Below are 15,231 nucleotides of genomic sequence, written 5' to 3' on the forward strand. Positions count from 1 at the left end.
CCCACTTTTAATATATTATTTTATTTTGGTCTATAAATATTAACTTTATTAGAGAATTAATTAGTAACATCTATTCAGTCATGTAACTTAAAACGATAATGTTTGTATAAACAAATTATTTCTGCCTATGCTAAATAAGCTGTTATGATTCATAGGAAATATGGCATGTTTTACGCAATTAAATTTCAATTTCGCCTTACTAGATAAAGTTATCACATGTTCTTTTTCAAGAAGAAACTATAACCGCACCTAGTGGTATCAATAAAATCATATACATGTATACAATGTAATTAAGGCCATTAAATAATATTCCAATTAGGTAGGTGATGGTTAGTCTAGGACTATGAGCAATAAGATGGTGCAATAAAGTGGAGACCATGCTGCATGACTATAAGAAGGAGGAAATGAGTAGGTGGTCTAAGCATAAAAAAACTACAACTACAAACTATATGCTTACAAATTCTAACCCATACAACATGGATACTAGAAGGAAGCCCTCAACCATGGCAATCAAATGTTTGGAAATGTTTCATGGAATAGATCGAACTACATTCAGGATCCTGACGCAAGTCCTTCACCGCGAAGTTAAACAGTCCCTGATGGTCATGGCATTTCTACTGTCACTGGAGACAATGGGACTGAATGGTATTGTGCAAACAGCCATAAAAAGGAAGGCTGGTTTATGAACAGTCTTGCCGATGAATGTGTCATCTGTTTGCCAATGCCTACTATCTCAGGAGTTATCTGGGGTTGTGGAGAACTCCAGAAAACTCGAAACCCTCGGACACGTGCTGAAAACTGAGCTCACGTTATACCAGGTTCATAGGATGAGATCCGTCCTGCTAACCTAATTCCCGATACCCTATATACCATTGCGCTAGAATTCTAGGCGACATAACGATGGATGCGGTGTGGTTGAGTACCAGAGGACTCCTAAAAACTACTGGGTTTCAACACAAAGGACAAATGCATATCGGTTGCACCAGAGGCATTGAGTAGACATATCAATGGCCGAGGAATGCATATGCAACAAGGAGGAAGCAAACTGAGCAAGATAAGGGAAAGCTGAAGTACGTCTGCAAGGAGATGGATGACGCGGAACGTCCAAAGACACTGACCGTATGCTTCGTCGAGAGTCGATGCCCACTGCAGATGGCATTGCTGAGTTTTTCTGCAACATGTTTGGTCATGTGGTTCAAAGGGTGACAGTCATACCTCGGAGGGACATAGACTCGGGTGATTTTGCTTTCGTTCTTTTCAACGACGCATCAATCCCGCGCATTATCATGGGGGACAAAATGTCGTTCATCATACCATACAAGGCATGAAATGTTGGATCAGATGGTGGGACAGGAACACATTATCGCTGTGTGAATTAGTCATACTATATACGATAAAGGTTAGTGTCTTTTTTTTTCAAAATAATCTACTTACAAGTTACAACAGAATCCTTAGTTGTTAAGGGAGATGAAATATACGTTATAGGCTCATTTTTTAATATCCAAGTTAGATTATCTTTCCATGGTACTTGAACTTGTTGGGAATAACGTCGGAGACAAACCAGGAATGTGTTTTGGAAATATGTTATTTGAGTTTCACCTTTTTTACTTGGACATTTTTAAACTGGTGTACGTGGCTGACAGTTTGTGTATTAGTTTTAATTTTGTTAGTGGGCCCTAAAGCTGTTGTTAGGAGAAAAAATCTTTCCAAAACTTCAAGGATTATACACTCTGACCAAAATTCCAAATGACATATAAGTGGCCAGTGACAATGTGAAATCTAGTACTTTCTTTTCTTTTTTTTCTAAACTTTTGTAAAACCAAAAACCGGGAGAGTGCTCCAACTAAAAAATAACAAAGTTAAGAATCAAATAAATCCATTGTTTTCCCATATACTAGTGTTATCATCTATGATACGTGCGAACAGTATCATTTGCATTCAGTAGCATTGTATTTGCATGAGTAGCAGTCAATATCCGATCGATACACTGCTGATAACCAAACGTAGTCGCAACAAAAAAGAAAGCAACATATGCACCATAAATATAAAACATAGTATATCGCAATTGATCACCAAATGTCAAGACATTACGTCACATACAAAAACACATTAAGGATAACATTTTGATTAATTACACTACACAGGAAATTTATAGGTCTGCATAAATCTGTTAATTTGACCCCTGGTTGACGGACGATTCAGGACAGGTCTGAGGTCGCTGTCGCTTACTAGGACCTGCCTCAGCCCCCCCACCATGTTGCCTCTTGTTTACACTGTAGTTAAGTTAAAAAAATTTAGGCACAAAACATGAAAACGTGAGAAATTAGACCAGAAAATAATGGTCCATTGTTACTCACCCTGACTGCTGAGTATCCAAATGTTGCTGTTGTTGGATCCGGCGGTGATTCATAAGGAACATCTCTGTCTGGTAGACTCTAAGTTGGACTTCTTTGTTGAAGTAAGCCCCACACACCGAAGCTAAGCGTTGAACTATATAGTCAGGCAAAACCTTCGCCGCATACATGTCATCAACAACACACGGAGGTTCATCTTTCCGGTTAATGTCCCGGACGAGCATGTAGAATACTCCCCAGCCAACGTACCTAAGCTCCACACTCAGCAAAGAACTTCTTCTGTACATGCGCCGTATCCTCCCTATATCAGCTCCTTTTATCCAGAACCTGTTACCTTCTTGCTTGGGTGTGATGTGGAGGCAATTGTCTTGAGTGTCACCAAATAAGATCAGTGGTACTGTACCACTTGAAGAGATGCACAATATTAGGTGGGAATTCACATCATCCTGTGCGGAACAAGACAAAACCATGGCAACTTAGTTTTCCAAACGTTTTTTAACAGAATAATAACAACGAAAAAATGCAAAATTGTGGATATACGTACATCTGTTGCAAAGAGCCCAAACACATAGATTGGTTGTAAGATTGTTGAATGTTCCTTAATGCATTAACATACCTAAACCAACATGTAGAAACAACAACGAATAAAACAAAGTGCCGAAACCATAAAAGAATGGAGTAGCCAAACATTTTGTGACTCTTTATTTAATTAATCTATGCATGCAGTTATTACAATATGCTCCATTTTATTCTTTGCAGATACGGCTGCTATCAAAGGAGGTAGTAAAAATTGAAGAAGATGCTTACCGGAATCCAGACTCCATTATTGATTAATTACTTCGACGATGGCTGTGGACTGTGGTTGAAGGAGGGAGAAGCCAAGGAAGTTTTCAGAAGAACAATAGTTGACTAAAGAAACGTAACTTTTTTTCTTTTCAGTTGTTTTACTTTGTGACTATGTTAGTTGAGAATTTATTAATCCGTTTAATGTAAAATTAATCCAAACGTCAAATCAGTGGTAGAGAGGTACTTTAATATTAGCCAACTCTGTGTTATCCGAAATTTTGGAGACCGTAAAAATAAACTTTAATTCATTGATTATCAAAATGTTTTGGAAATGTGCAACGATTTTTTTTGAGGTTTATGTAGTTTAATAATTCTCATTGAAGAATCTAAATATAAACAATAATAGTTATCAAATAGATAGACACAGGCATTTTAAAAAAGAAAAAAAGATACACAATAAACAGATTATTTAAAAAAATGAATTTAATTTTAAAAAATTTAAAACGTTTGTTTCGAGTTTCTAGTGGTTTTAATTTAATCTAGCATTAATTTCGATGGTAACAATTGCTGAAGAATTTAATTTTCAAAGGAAATAGTAGTAGTTACGTTTAAACCGACTTATTAAATTAATTATTTGACTTAAATCCTAAAATGTGTTCCAGCAACTTTGCATAAATTAATGCGGTTAATAGCAATCAATGAATTAATAATTTCATCTTCCTAGGATTTCTTTTTTTTTTAAGTTAAATTAAATTTTATTTGGTATTTCGTTGAAAACGAACTTCGAAGGAGAGGGATTTACGGGGAGTTATTGGATAGAATAGAATATTTGTTGGAGATTATCGAAAACCACAAGGTTTAAGTAGCTAAATAACTCACTAAATTTTTTTGTAAAAATGCCGCGTTTTTTAACCACTCGTTTTTTACTTTATATTTTCTTTTGATTCACAAGCGTGTAACATAAGTATCCTTCAGTAAACAGTATTCACCTTCCATCTTCCTTCAAAAAACACTCCTCATAGCAACCCCAACATAACACAGAAGTTGCTGTTGAAGGCATCGACTCCGACAGCTTCGTCTCGGAGAATATGTCAAACAAGGTGAAACTCTATCCTAACTCTTCTCCTGATAGTGATCGGTTGTTAATCGTCATCTGCATGTAGTGTCAATGTATGCAATCGTAGTCAAATAAAATTAAGACGTGGTTAAGCATTTTTTAAATGATTGGGGGACTGATGTGGGTTTCTGATTTGTTCGTCTGAAAAGGATTTTATGCATTTAGGTTTGATTAAGATTGTTCTGTTAAAGATTCAATAGATCACGACCCTAAACCTTACAACAAAATGTAGTTGCACTGTGAGTGAAAAAATTGAACCACTTAGTTTCCAATTCCAAAAACATGCATGTGTGTTGATTTTAAATCAGAAGCTTTGACTGTATGGGTTTTTTTAAATGAACTCTGACCTTGTTCCTTTTTGAACTTGGCAACTGTGTGACACTTGCCATAGACGACGACTTCGAAGGACAAGGGTAAGAGAGTCCAAGAGATTGATAACGGTGCGACACAGAGCTACAAGATGAGGTTTCTGAAGCCAGTAATAAGGCCTTCAATGTTCAAACTGGTAATTAACATCCATTTCCTTAACACCTCTTAATTTTAGAGTTTTTGCAATGCTATCGATGTTTTGACAGAACTTCACCAATTTGTAACAGTCACTACCTATAACTCCCGATGAGCTACCAAACCGTACCCCCTACCTGGACCTGGTTGTGCCTGACGGAAAGAATAACCCCTGTCGGTGCTTCTGGACGCAACTCCAAAGTGGCAAAATTGCATTGACTCGAGGCTGGGAGGAGTTCTATCAGATGTACAAAATCAATCTGGACTCCATGCTATATTTCACACACAAAGGAAACTCCAAATGTCCAAGTAAGGATTTTTTATTTTGGTGGCATTGAGAACTCGTACCAACTCCGTCATCCTGAAGAACCACCATATGTAAGGACTGGTAATTATGAAGTTGCAAAGTGTATCAACATCCCTCCTTCAGCCAGTGCTAGAGCGGTTGCCACAAAGGTCAAAAGCAAGTGGCCTTTCTTTGTGATGGACCTAACTGCTCGCATGATGTCGTCGCGATTATTGGTAAGCGTTAAGTTGTTAAGACATTTTGGTTGAAATATTGTTTTACTAAAGTAAGCATTAAAGTAGATAATACTAACTGAAATTTCTTGTGTTATAATCAGCCGAACGTCCCTCATCTCAGTCACTTCACTGGTCAAAGGCACCCTCTCATCCTCACACATGGCCACATACAGGTCGAAGCTACATATACAAGGTACAGTGGAAAGAGGGATGGTAGCTTCGGCGTTATTTCTGGAGGATGGGAGAACTTTGCTTCATTGTGCAACTTCAAGCCAGGTGGAGTGGGTGTCTTCGAGGTGATATCAAAGGAGCCAGTGACGATCATCCAGGTTCGATGCAGATAGGATGCATAAGGATGAGTGACTGAAGGCGCTTAGTCCCTGTGTTTGACCTCTTTGTCAAAATATATCATGCTAAGACTTTTCCAGTAGTGGGTTTACAGAGTATTATATGTTTCTTGTTTGTTGAACACTTATAATGACTTTTTTTTGGCTGTGACTAAATTGAAAACAACTTTTGGTGTTAACTAAAACAGCATCGCGTTCGCAAATATTTTATGTTTGTGCTCATTTTCTTTTTTACTTTACCATTCTAACTTGATTGCACAAAAAATTAGTTTGTCATTAAAAATGGCAAAGTTGCCTTTTTTTTAAAAAAATAGTAGCCAGAATAAATTGAAACTTTGTTGGCCTTTTACGAAAAATTATTAAAAAAATGTGGCCCAATAGGTGAGGAAGACAACAACTCCTCAAATTGTTGTAGGTAAAATTCTCTTTATATGCTGGGTTTAAAGTTGACACTTTAAAGGGGGGATTTTTTAAAAAAATTGGTTTGGTTTGACCTTAAAATGTTAATGATAAAAAAGTTTATCGAGGAAGATTAAAACACCGGTAATGTTTGAACGAAGCCGTATGTCACCAGTTTTTTTTTTGTTTTTTTTTTAACTTGGTTTAATGAAAAATGTTTTACTGTTTGATATATGAACAGAGGAGTAAAAAATTAGTTCGGCCCAATCAATGAGTAAAATAGCCCATCCGTAGTTTCTTTTAATGACTCTAGGGTGGGTAATTTATTTTGGTGGGCTTGGATCTCAGCTGGGCCAGTGGTCTTGAGTAGAGTTATGTGGTTCTAATGGGTGGTACGTGGGCTGGGTTATTGCATTGTGGTTTTTGGTCTTGGTCTTCAGAGGTGGACTTGTTTAAGGTAGTTGGGCCAATAGGTGGTGTGGGCTTATTCACTTTGCAGTGGGGGTCATGTGGTTTCATTTTGCAGGTCCAGAGCATAGATAAGAAGAGGTGGATCTGGAAGAGAAGAACGAGAACCACAAATTGCCGATCCTAATGAGATAAGGCTTTATCCACATCCAAGATCACTCTATCCAACACCAAGCGAGGGTTCTACAAATGGGCAGATTGTCTTCAACCACCTCAACACCGACCAAAAAAAAAAAAACCCCATCAACGCTCATTTGGTTGAGGTTTTCCCTAATTCCACAAATCGTCACAATTAGTGGTAGTATCATGGATGCCCTGTATCGTCTCACATGATGACTTGTTTCTCGCTAAATCAAAGTGGCTCTATCGTTGATACGATGGTAAGTTCTTCTCGGTTTATGGAATAATTTGTGAAGTCATTATATTAGGTTGTGTATTTGGACATGATTTTGTTGGAACATGGTTGTTAATGTATATAATTGATTTGATGAATTACTTATTGAGTTTTTATACCTGATGTGTCTGTCTGGGATTTCAGATTGTCTTCGGGAAGCAGTGTTCATTCCAATTGTTGCTGGGTGGACTTTTGTGATCCAAGATGCATGTTGGTCGATGAAATTTACAGCCATGTGGTTGCCGTCGCCATTCGGATGTTGGAAACTGAACTCACAGGTGAAGCCACTCAATAACCGAACCCAAAGCAGCCAACAAATCTGACTATGAAGGTAAGACAATGGCGTGATGGTTGTAATGTGAATAAAATTTTCAGAGTTACTTGGTTAGGCTCTTTTAAGACAATATTGTCGGAGGTACCAGCGGGTGACGGGAAAAAGGTTTGACTGAGAAAAATTATTGATGCTCGTGTCTGTTTAAATGAAAGTTGGTATGGAGTTGTTGATTTCTTAGCGCTAAGGCATGGGTATTTTGTTGTTTTTTTGTGCACTGTTAAATCGATGATGAATTCCTTGTGATCCTACTGAGTGAATAGATGATTGAATTTTCGAGGTTGATCCGTTTCCATCACGAGCACCGGGATGTGGGAAATGATTTTCCGTATCACTTCCTGCTGGTCGTTATGAAAACATTTCAAACTTGACTATTCATTCTTTGCATCAGTCAAAGTGGATCACAATTAATTCATATATAGATTCAGCATGAACTTGAAAACCACAAAATATCCATGCTTTAGTCTTAAGAACTCAGGAAGTGCATACCAACCTTCATTTAACCAAACACTATCATTTACCTTCCTCCGTCTGACTTTTATTCCGTCACCCGTTGATAGCTCCGACAAAATTGGAGTTGATACTCCTTCCCACTTAGCCGAACAAGGAACGTCTTCTGGAGTCGGCTTGACACACTAAATTAAAGTTCGACAACATGTCATCGGCTACAGACCTCTATAATACTGCCTTGGGTTTTGTCTTGAGTAATTCATAATTTTCGTACATAGCGAAAATCTGTCTATGTTTCACGAACGGTTGTATTTACGACCGCGGTACCTTTTCCACAAACTTCTGCACGGAAGAAAAAAGCAAAATATTAACTAACCATTTTCTCATCTCAATGCACGACGAGGATGCGCAAAGGGAACAGATGACGTTGCTTCTCCCCCAAGAGTTCAGGAAGATGGTGAAAACGAGAACTACCATTCCCAAACCAACTTAGGCACTTGTGCTGCTGTACCGATTCATTTTTCCCACAGAAGATATCTGTCTAGAGGTAAAAAAATGCTTCTTTTTTCTAATTTAGACTGGAAGTGTCTCGGATGGTGTTTGGGTGCATGCAGTAGAGCTATTAAAAGAATCTGACTAATGTATGGTTGGTCCATGTGATGTATTTCTTTGAATTTATATACTTATATTTAACATAGGCTGTTGTTGTGTATGTAGTTAGAACACTGTGAAAGGAAATTGATGAAGAACCTAGAACCCAAAAGGCTAAAGGGTAACTAGCAGTTTCGTGGATCCTTTTTTTTAGGTTTACTGATTTAATTGATTTTTTTGATTCATCTAATGTGTATAGTTGTCGTGATGAGTTTTCTTAATATCAGGTCATAATAGTCAACAATGTTACGGATGCTGTATGACTACATTCTGGAAATATTCAAGCTCTCAATCCCATGAAGCAAAACCCGGCCTGTCAAAGTAAAGTCATGCCGTATTCAAGTAGCTGATAACATAGAAAGATTCGTTATTGTACAACTTAAAGGAAATGTCTGCAGTGTTTCAAACATTTATTGTTTCTAGTGTTAAATTCTGTCATTATGTAAGACTCTAACAACCTCAAAATGTTATTGAACCTAATAATCGAAACTATGATATGAGCGAATAAAAATGTGTTTGTGTTTACGAATTCTCTGCTTCATATATCTATATATATTTTAAACTGCTTTCATACACAGTGTGCCATTTTCCCTTAAATAAAATTTTCAATGAATACAGGAAATCCATAATAACAAAGTAGATTCACAACCTCAACGTTACAAAAGAGATTCGTAACCATCTAAGAACAATTCAACCTTGGAGACTACAACCCATTCAATCCAAATAATTTGGTTGGTAAATCAAATGCACTAAGAAAGTAAAAAAATTCAATTAACACGGCTCTGTTTTTTCAACTGTATTGCATAACCACATTGGTAGGAAGTCCTTACTCCAAATGCAACCACAATAAACTGCAACTAAAATACAGCAATGTAAGCAAAACACATGCATATTATTCAACATTACTGTCATCATAATGGACTAAGTAGGGAAAAAAATCAATTTACACAACTCTAATTGATCAACTGAATTGCATAATCACAATGGTAGCAAATCGTTACCCAAAAGTCAACCGCAATTTACTACAACGAGAATACAGCACTGTAAGCAAATCACAGATATATTACTGAACATCATTATCACCAAAATGGACATATTCATACTTAACGTAAATGACTACAACTTAAAACTCCTCAATACCAAGTTGTGACTAATACATTGCGGTCGGTAAATCAGGATAGATCATGCTTTTAGAACCAATTATACTTGCATTGCACTAAATTCAGAAGACTAATTCCTTGAAATGGTCAACGTGTCCTATGCATCGACGCGAACAATGCCATGTACGATCCTTGTTTGTTGCCACAAGGCAGTGACGATGGTAACGGATCTCGGACATCGATCTGCACATGTCGTGTGTCACATTTATCATCAACAACATCATTAATGCATTCATAGTTCGTGAATGAATGTCTCTTGTCCTGCTGTGACTCCTTCACCTGCTGATAACATCATAATCCCCAATCAGAAACTATAACCATGCATAAAACCATAATTGTCATTCATCGCAAAGTGGTTAAGAGGAGTTTTACGCATCACACCTGTGTTAACGAGTAGAGATTTTTATTGAAAACACCATTCGTGGACGCGATGTCAATGGATTCGCTGCTTTCATGGAGGCTTTGCTGTTTTATAAATTATTTTTTTTAAGACAAGAAAAACGAGATCTTCATTAATTTACCCAGTTCATGACACGGAAATTAGATGTTTACATTCAAAAAAATTACCTCAACAAAAGTGTTGTCTTTACCCTTCCGGTTCCTTATACCCGTCGCCGTAAACTTCCTTGTTCCACCCTTTTTAAAAGGCTGCCCAAACAGAGGAGCATTCACATAGTTTAATGGTTTTTAAAGGGACAAACACGGAACAAGATTTTCACAGCAGGAGCCTATTTAGAATAAACAAATCGTACCTTGGTATTAGGTCCTGAGAGGTGTTCGGACTTAATTGAGAACGATCTCGAAGAATTAGCAAACCTCTCTGGACTAAAACCTGAGTCCTTGGCTGATGCATTGCCGTATGATCGATCACGATGGTTACCTTCAACACTATGCTGCATCAGATCTGGACAGCGCTTGTAGTAATGACCGTACTTGTGGCAATTAGAGCATGCTCTCTTCTTCCTCCAAGAAGACTTCTTGGAAGGGGCTCCTTTGCTTTTGACAACAAATGGATCGTTGATGCCTTCCACGTTAACATTAGGAGTTGACTTGCCCTGTTTGCGTGACTGCAGGCGGATAACTAAATTGACAAGTTCAGACTGGACTTCATCAAAGTCTGCAAGATCCTTGCAAGCAATATCACACAGCTTGTTGCAATTCGATGCCAATGCTCCAACTCGAAACTTTAAGACCCTTTCGATGTCATCATTCACAGGCATTTCTGTGCTAATAAATTCGTTCTTTGCATTCTTTGTCCACCTCTTGTATATCAACGAATCTGGAAACTCAAGTATGTTTTCGAACTTCATGGCACAGAAGATATGACTACAGGGAATACCACGTGATTCAAACAGCTTGCACGAGCACGAGAACAGATTCTTACCTCTATCGACTTCCACCCGTCGATCTTTGCCCGGGTCTTCGAGAGCAGTCACACTGAACTCTACCTTGTCCAAGGTTGTGCTTAGTACCGTTATATTCAAAGCCCCTGCCCTCTGAATCTCATTACGAATTTCCTTGAAAATGTTTCGCGTGAAATAACATGATGCAGATCTTTCATATACCTCCAACGAGGTAATCATCACTGGCTCTGAGCACTGAGACTTAAAGTCAGCTATTAACTCGTTGTTTCTATACTCCTTTAAGGCCCTATCCAGGTTATGCATGAAGTCAATGAGGGTGTTCTTGCGATTAACATAGAATCTGATGAGAGAATTTATACCTTCACACTGTGATGTCGTCCTTATGTAACCGAAAAACTTATTCCGAAGGAAACAATGGGACCACATCTCACGAGTTTCGTACGTCTTTTCCATCCAGGTACTGCCAACAAGGTTGTGCTTATCCAAAATGGCTGCCCATCTCCGATCGAAGTCTCTCTGGTCGTTGTTGTCGTATATAAGACCCTTAAAATCGCGCAGGAAATTAGGATTCTTTATGTTTTCACATGCATTTCTCTGCAGATGCCAGCCGCATAACCGATGGGTCGCATCAGGCAGAACATTCCTTATTGCATCTCGCATGGCAAGGTCTCCGTCAGTTATTACCGCTTTTGGACTTTTCCCACCCATCGCTTCAACAAAGGTTTCCAACAACCACTTATACGTCTCTGTGGTTTCGTCGGATAGTAGGGCGGAGCCGAAGATAACAGTCTGCCCGTGATGATTGCATCCAGAGAAAATGACCAAAGGCTTGTTGTATTTATTCTTCTTGTAGGTAGAATCAAAGGCAACAATATCTCCAAAGCAGTGATAGTCGATAATTGACTGCCCATCTGACCAAAAAATATGCTCCAGCCTTTCGTCAGTAGTGAACATATACTTTCCAAAGAACAGCGGATCGTTGTTTGACTTGCCAATCAAATAGTTTATTGCCGCATTGGCATCCCCGTTTTTAACTTTTGCCCGACGATAGCGATCGATGTGGTTGTACAAATCTTTCCGTGTGAAGCCAGCATGACGATATCCACCCTTCTGGAATGCAATATACCCCATAATATGGCAGCTCTTGACACCAAAATTATGAAGATTTTCCACTTGGACTCTATCAGTCACAGTGAGACGACGATTAGCCGGTACCAGATGCGCAAATTGGGGTGGCGTCAGATCGTGGTTGTGAGATTCCACAAAACATGATACCTTCCATCTACGGCAGCCGTAGTCAAGCTTTACCCTAAGCCGAGCTGGACACTTGGTTCGCGTTAGTGACCTTGCCTCCCTTGATCTATCATCCAGATCGAGATACCTCATATTTCTCCAGCCCTCTTTGTTGCAAACAAGTTGCCTGCTAATGATTCTACCTTGATTATCCCTAACCACGTCGTCCTTCCTCATTACAAATCCATGCCAACAAGAATAAGCGTTATAAAATTGGCAGGCCTCATCCTCCGTCCTAAACTCCAGGTTCCAAATATCCTCCACCATTAAATCCGCTATTCTTTTTACACCACAAACTTCTTCACTCTTGCTAGTGGAATCCAGCGAATCCACATCGTCGTCATCAGCATCATCTTCTGCATTCGGTTGATAATCGAAATCATCACCCAAATCATTATCAGAATCATTTTTAACATCATCCTCCTTTATGGACATAATTTAACCCCTGCCATAATTTTACCCAAAAATGTCAATAAACAGAGCCAATGGCAGCAACGAAGGAAAGCTAAACGAAGCTGCATGTAAAATTAAATGAACCAAATCCAATTAAACTAACCCAATTATTTTGGACCCCAGTATTAGGTTTTAATTTCAATTCCCCAAACCTAGCCACAGCATAGAACTGGACAATGTTGCTTTATTTCCATAATCCATAATAGCAACCCAACACCGTAAACAGAGAACCGTTGAAAAGGCATAGACTATCATCAAAATTAAACTAATCTGGATTAACAAAAAAACTTAATCGGACATACCTTGATGAGAACCAGAGGTTGAGTTTCAACGGATAAAAAATGCACTGTCGGAGTCGGAGAGAGGTGACCTTTACCTAATCCGACGCACCTAATTCGAAGGCAGCCGAAAAATGAATGTTGGTAAACCAGCTTCCAGCAGCCAGAGCTTCGGATCTAGCAGAAGTTCTGCTACAAAATTCTCTACCGGAGCCACATCAGTAAAGAACGTTCGCCCTCTCCTCAGTTGACGTCGACGCCAATCCGACGAAATCAGAGTACCAGTTCCGGAACCTGTTACTCGAAGGAGATCATTCTTGCTAAATGGACACTAAAAATCAAACAGGGTTGGGTAGTGGGTTCTAGGATAACAAATTCCAGGGTTGGGTAGTGGGTATAGAACGAAGGCGAAAAAACCAGTGGACAGTGAGTTCTATGCGTTTTCCAGGAAGTGAAACATGAATTAAAAGGCTTGTGAGACATGCATGTTGAATTTAAGAAAGTGATGAAGGGTATTTTATAAAATGAAAAACAAGTTAGAGATTATAAATTATAATTATAAATGTTCCCCAATACACTATATAGTATATGTATACAATAATTAATGTAGTATTTGTTATAGTATATGTTCATTAAAGGTTTTTGCTATTATCAATGAATGCAATTAATGAAAGGTTGAAAATTTTTTTGATCAATGGCTGAGATGAAGACACATGTGCAAGAGTAACTTACCCACAAAATTGCCATGGGTTTGGAAGAATTCACCTACAATTTATTAGTTAAAATAAAAAAAAATGAGTTAGTCTTTAACTTGATGAATCAAAAAATATGGTAACGAAAAAAAATTTAGTTATTCATGTAAATAATCAAGTATTATAATAAGTTATTATTATTATTATTATTATTATTATTATTATTTGTTCTTTAATTAAGTGATTTTAGATTCAAGATTTAAGATAAATATATGAAGAATTATGTCATAAATTATAGATGTATTATGTAGATTTATTGGTATACACTATACACATATGATGATATCTTTAATATTGTCTTCATTAGTAAGGAAATTTTTTTTTATAATATTTTTTAATTTGATAGATTAATGATTAGTTCGTTATAGATTTAAATTTTATTTAAAAATTTATCATTAACTAATAAATTATCACATGCTAGATTTTTTTTTTGTCTTACAAGCCTTAATAACCTTTTGAGAACTAGACGTAAAACATAACTATGGAATAGAATTTGTGTCGTTCCTTTTTCCATCACCTCTTTCTCGCCCGGAATGGGTTTAATATTTCACTAGCCGACGCAAGAGATAATAAGTTCAAATTTCACTTTTTGTACATAATTTTTTTGGGTTATTTTTTTTTTGTTATGGAAGTAAAAGTAGTGATATATTTTAACATTATAATTTTTTGTGTTTTTTAAGATTATAGAAAGTACATAAATCGGAGAGTTCGATTTCTGTATCTCAATTTTTTTTTAAACACAAATCGGACGGTTCGATTTGTGTACCTCTAGAAATCGGATGGTCTGATTTATGTACCTCTAATAAATCAGATGGTCCAATTTCTACTTCTCTAAATAAACGATTCCACATTTAAAAATAACATCCCAACAATCCACATTTTAAAAAAATACCATTACCACTCCAATATTAAAAAAAAATTCTATTATTTCATCTAGACTTTGGTAAATATTTGAAATGAATTGGATCCTAATTTTACAAATTACTTTCATTGATCAGGTTTTATATCTTATTTTCAAAATTCATCATGTATACGATATTTTATTGTTGGACAGTTTTTCGAGGATGCAAGGCAAGCTACATCTATTCTTGACAAAAAAAGTTACTATTTTTTTTGCAGAGCAAAAGAATATTAAATTTATTACCTGTAAATACCAGCCGTGACATTGATTAAAATCCAATACTTATTGTTGGAAGGGACAGAATCAATGGCAGATTGAATTGTAGAGAAGTTGCCATGTCCCAAAGAATCTACAGTAATTTTATTGAATGGAAGGATTTTATCTCTAACAGTTCGGTAATACTAACCATTAACAGTTCCTGAATTTAACAGCACAAACACACAAATCCACCAACGAACAAAAAATAGCAACATCTTCAGTGAATTCAACACCTGTGTTAATAGTTGGGATCAAATTGAAGTTTTTTGTATATAGATATAAGAAGCAGAAAAAATAACACTACACGCAAGAGGAAGAGGTGACAACAATATATTTGACAGTAGAATTAAGGAATGAAGTGATGATCGTGTATTTAATATTTATGGACACAACTTTCTCTGGGTGGATTTTGGAGGGAACTTTTTATTTTTCAATTTAACATGTTTTTC

At 37.1% G+C, this 15,231-nt stretch overlaps 1 protein-coding gene across 1 annotated transcript; it reads right to left on the minus strand.

Moving 5' to 3' along the window:
• Positions 1-8,650: 8,650 nt before the first annotated feature.
• On the minus strand, positions 8,651-12,575 carry LOC112730575 (protein FAR1-RELATED SEQUENCE 5-like). The gene is made up of 4 exons (XM_025780646.2): positions 10,236-12,575; positions 10,051-10,131; positions 9,611-9,762; positions 8,651-8,669 (listed from the first exon to the last, which is right to left on the minus strand). Exons 1-4 carry the CDS (start codon positions 12,573-12,575, stop codon positions 8,651-8,653), a joined length of 2,592 nt encoding a protein of 863 aa, XP_025636431.2.
• Between the last annotated feature and the right edge of the window lie 2,656 nt (positions 12,576-15,231).

The sequence above is a fragment of the Arachis hypogaea genome, chromosome 12 (assembly GCF_003086295.3).
Source record: "Arachis hypogaea cultivar Tifrunner chromosome 12, arahy.Tifrunner.gnm2.J5K5, whole genome shotgun sequence".
Classification (NCBI taxonomy): Eukaryota; Viridiplantae; Streptophyta; class Magnoliopsida; order Fabales; family Fabaceae; genus Arachis; species Arachis hypogaea.

What these genes read in the sequence shown, in the direction of transcription:
- LOC112730575 (XM_025780646.2), bottom strand. Translation starts at nt 12,575, where the DNA reads ATGTCCATAAAGGAGGATGATGTTAAAAATGATTCTGATAATGATTTG. An exon ending in TCTCAGGACCTAATACCAAG is followed by an intron (nt 10,132 to 10,235) that starts GTACGATTTGTT and finishes CTGTTTGGGCAG; the next exon opens with CCTTTTAAAAAGGGTGGAAC. An exon ending in AAGACAACACTTTTGTTGAG is followed by an intron (nt 9,763 to 10,050) that starts GTAATTTTTTTG and finishes TGTTATCAGCAG; the next exon opens with GTGAAGGAGTCACAGCAGGA.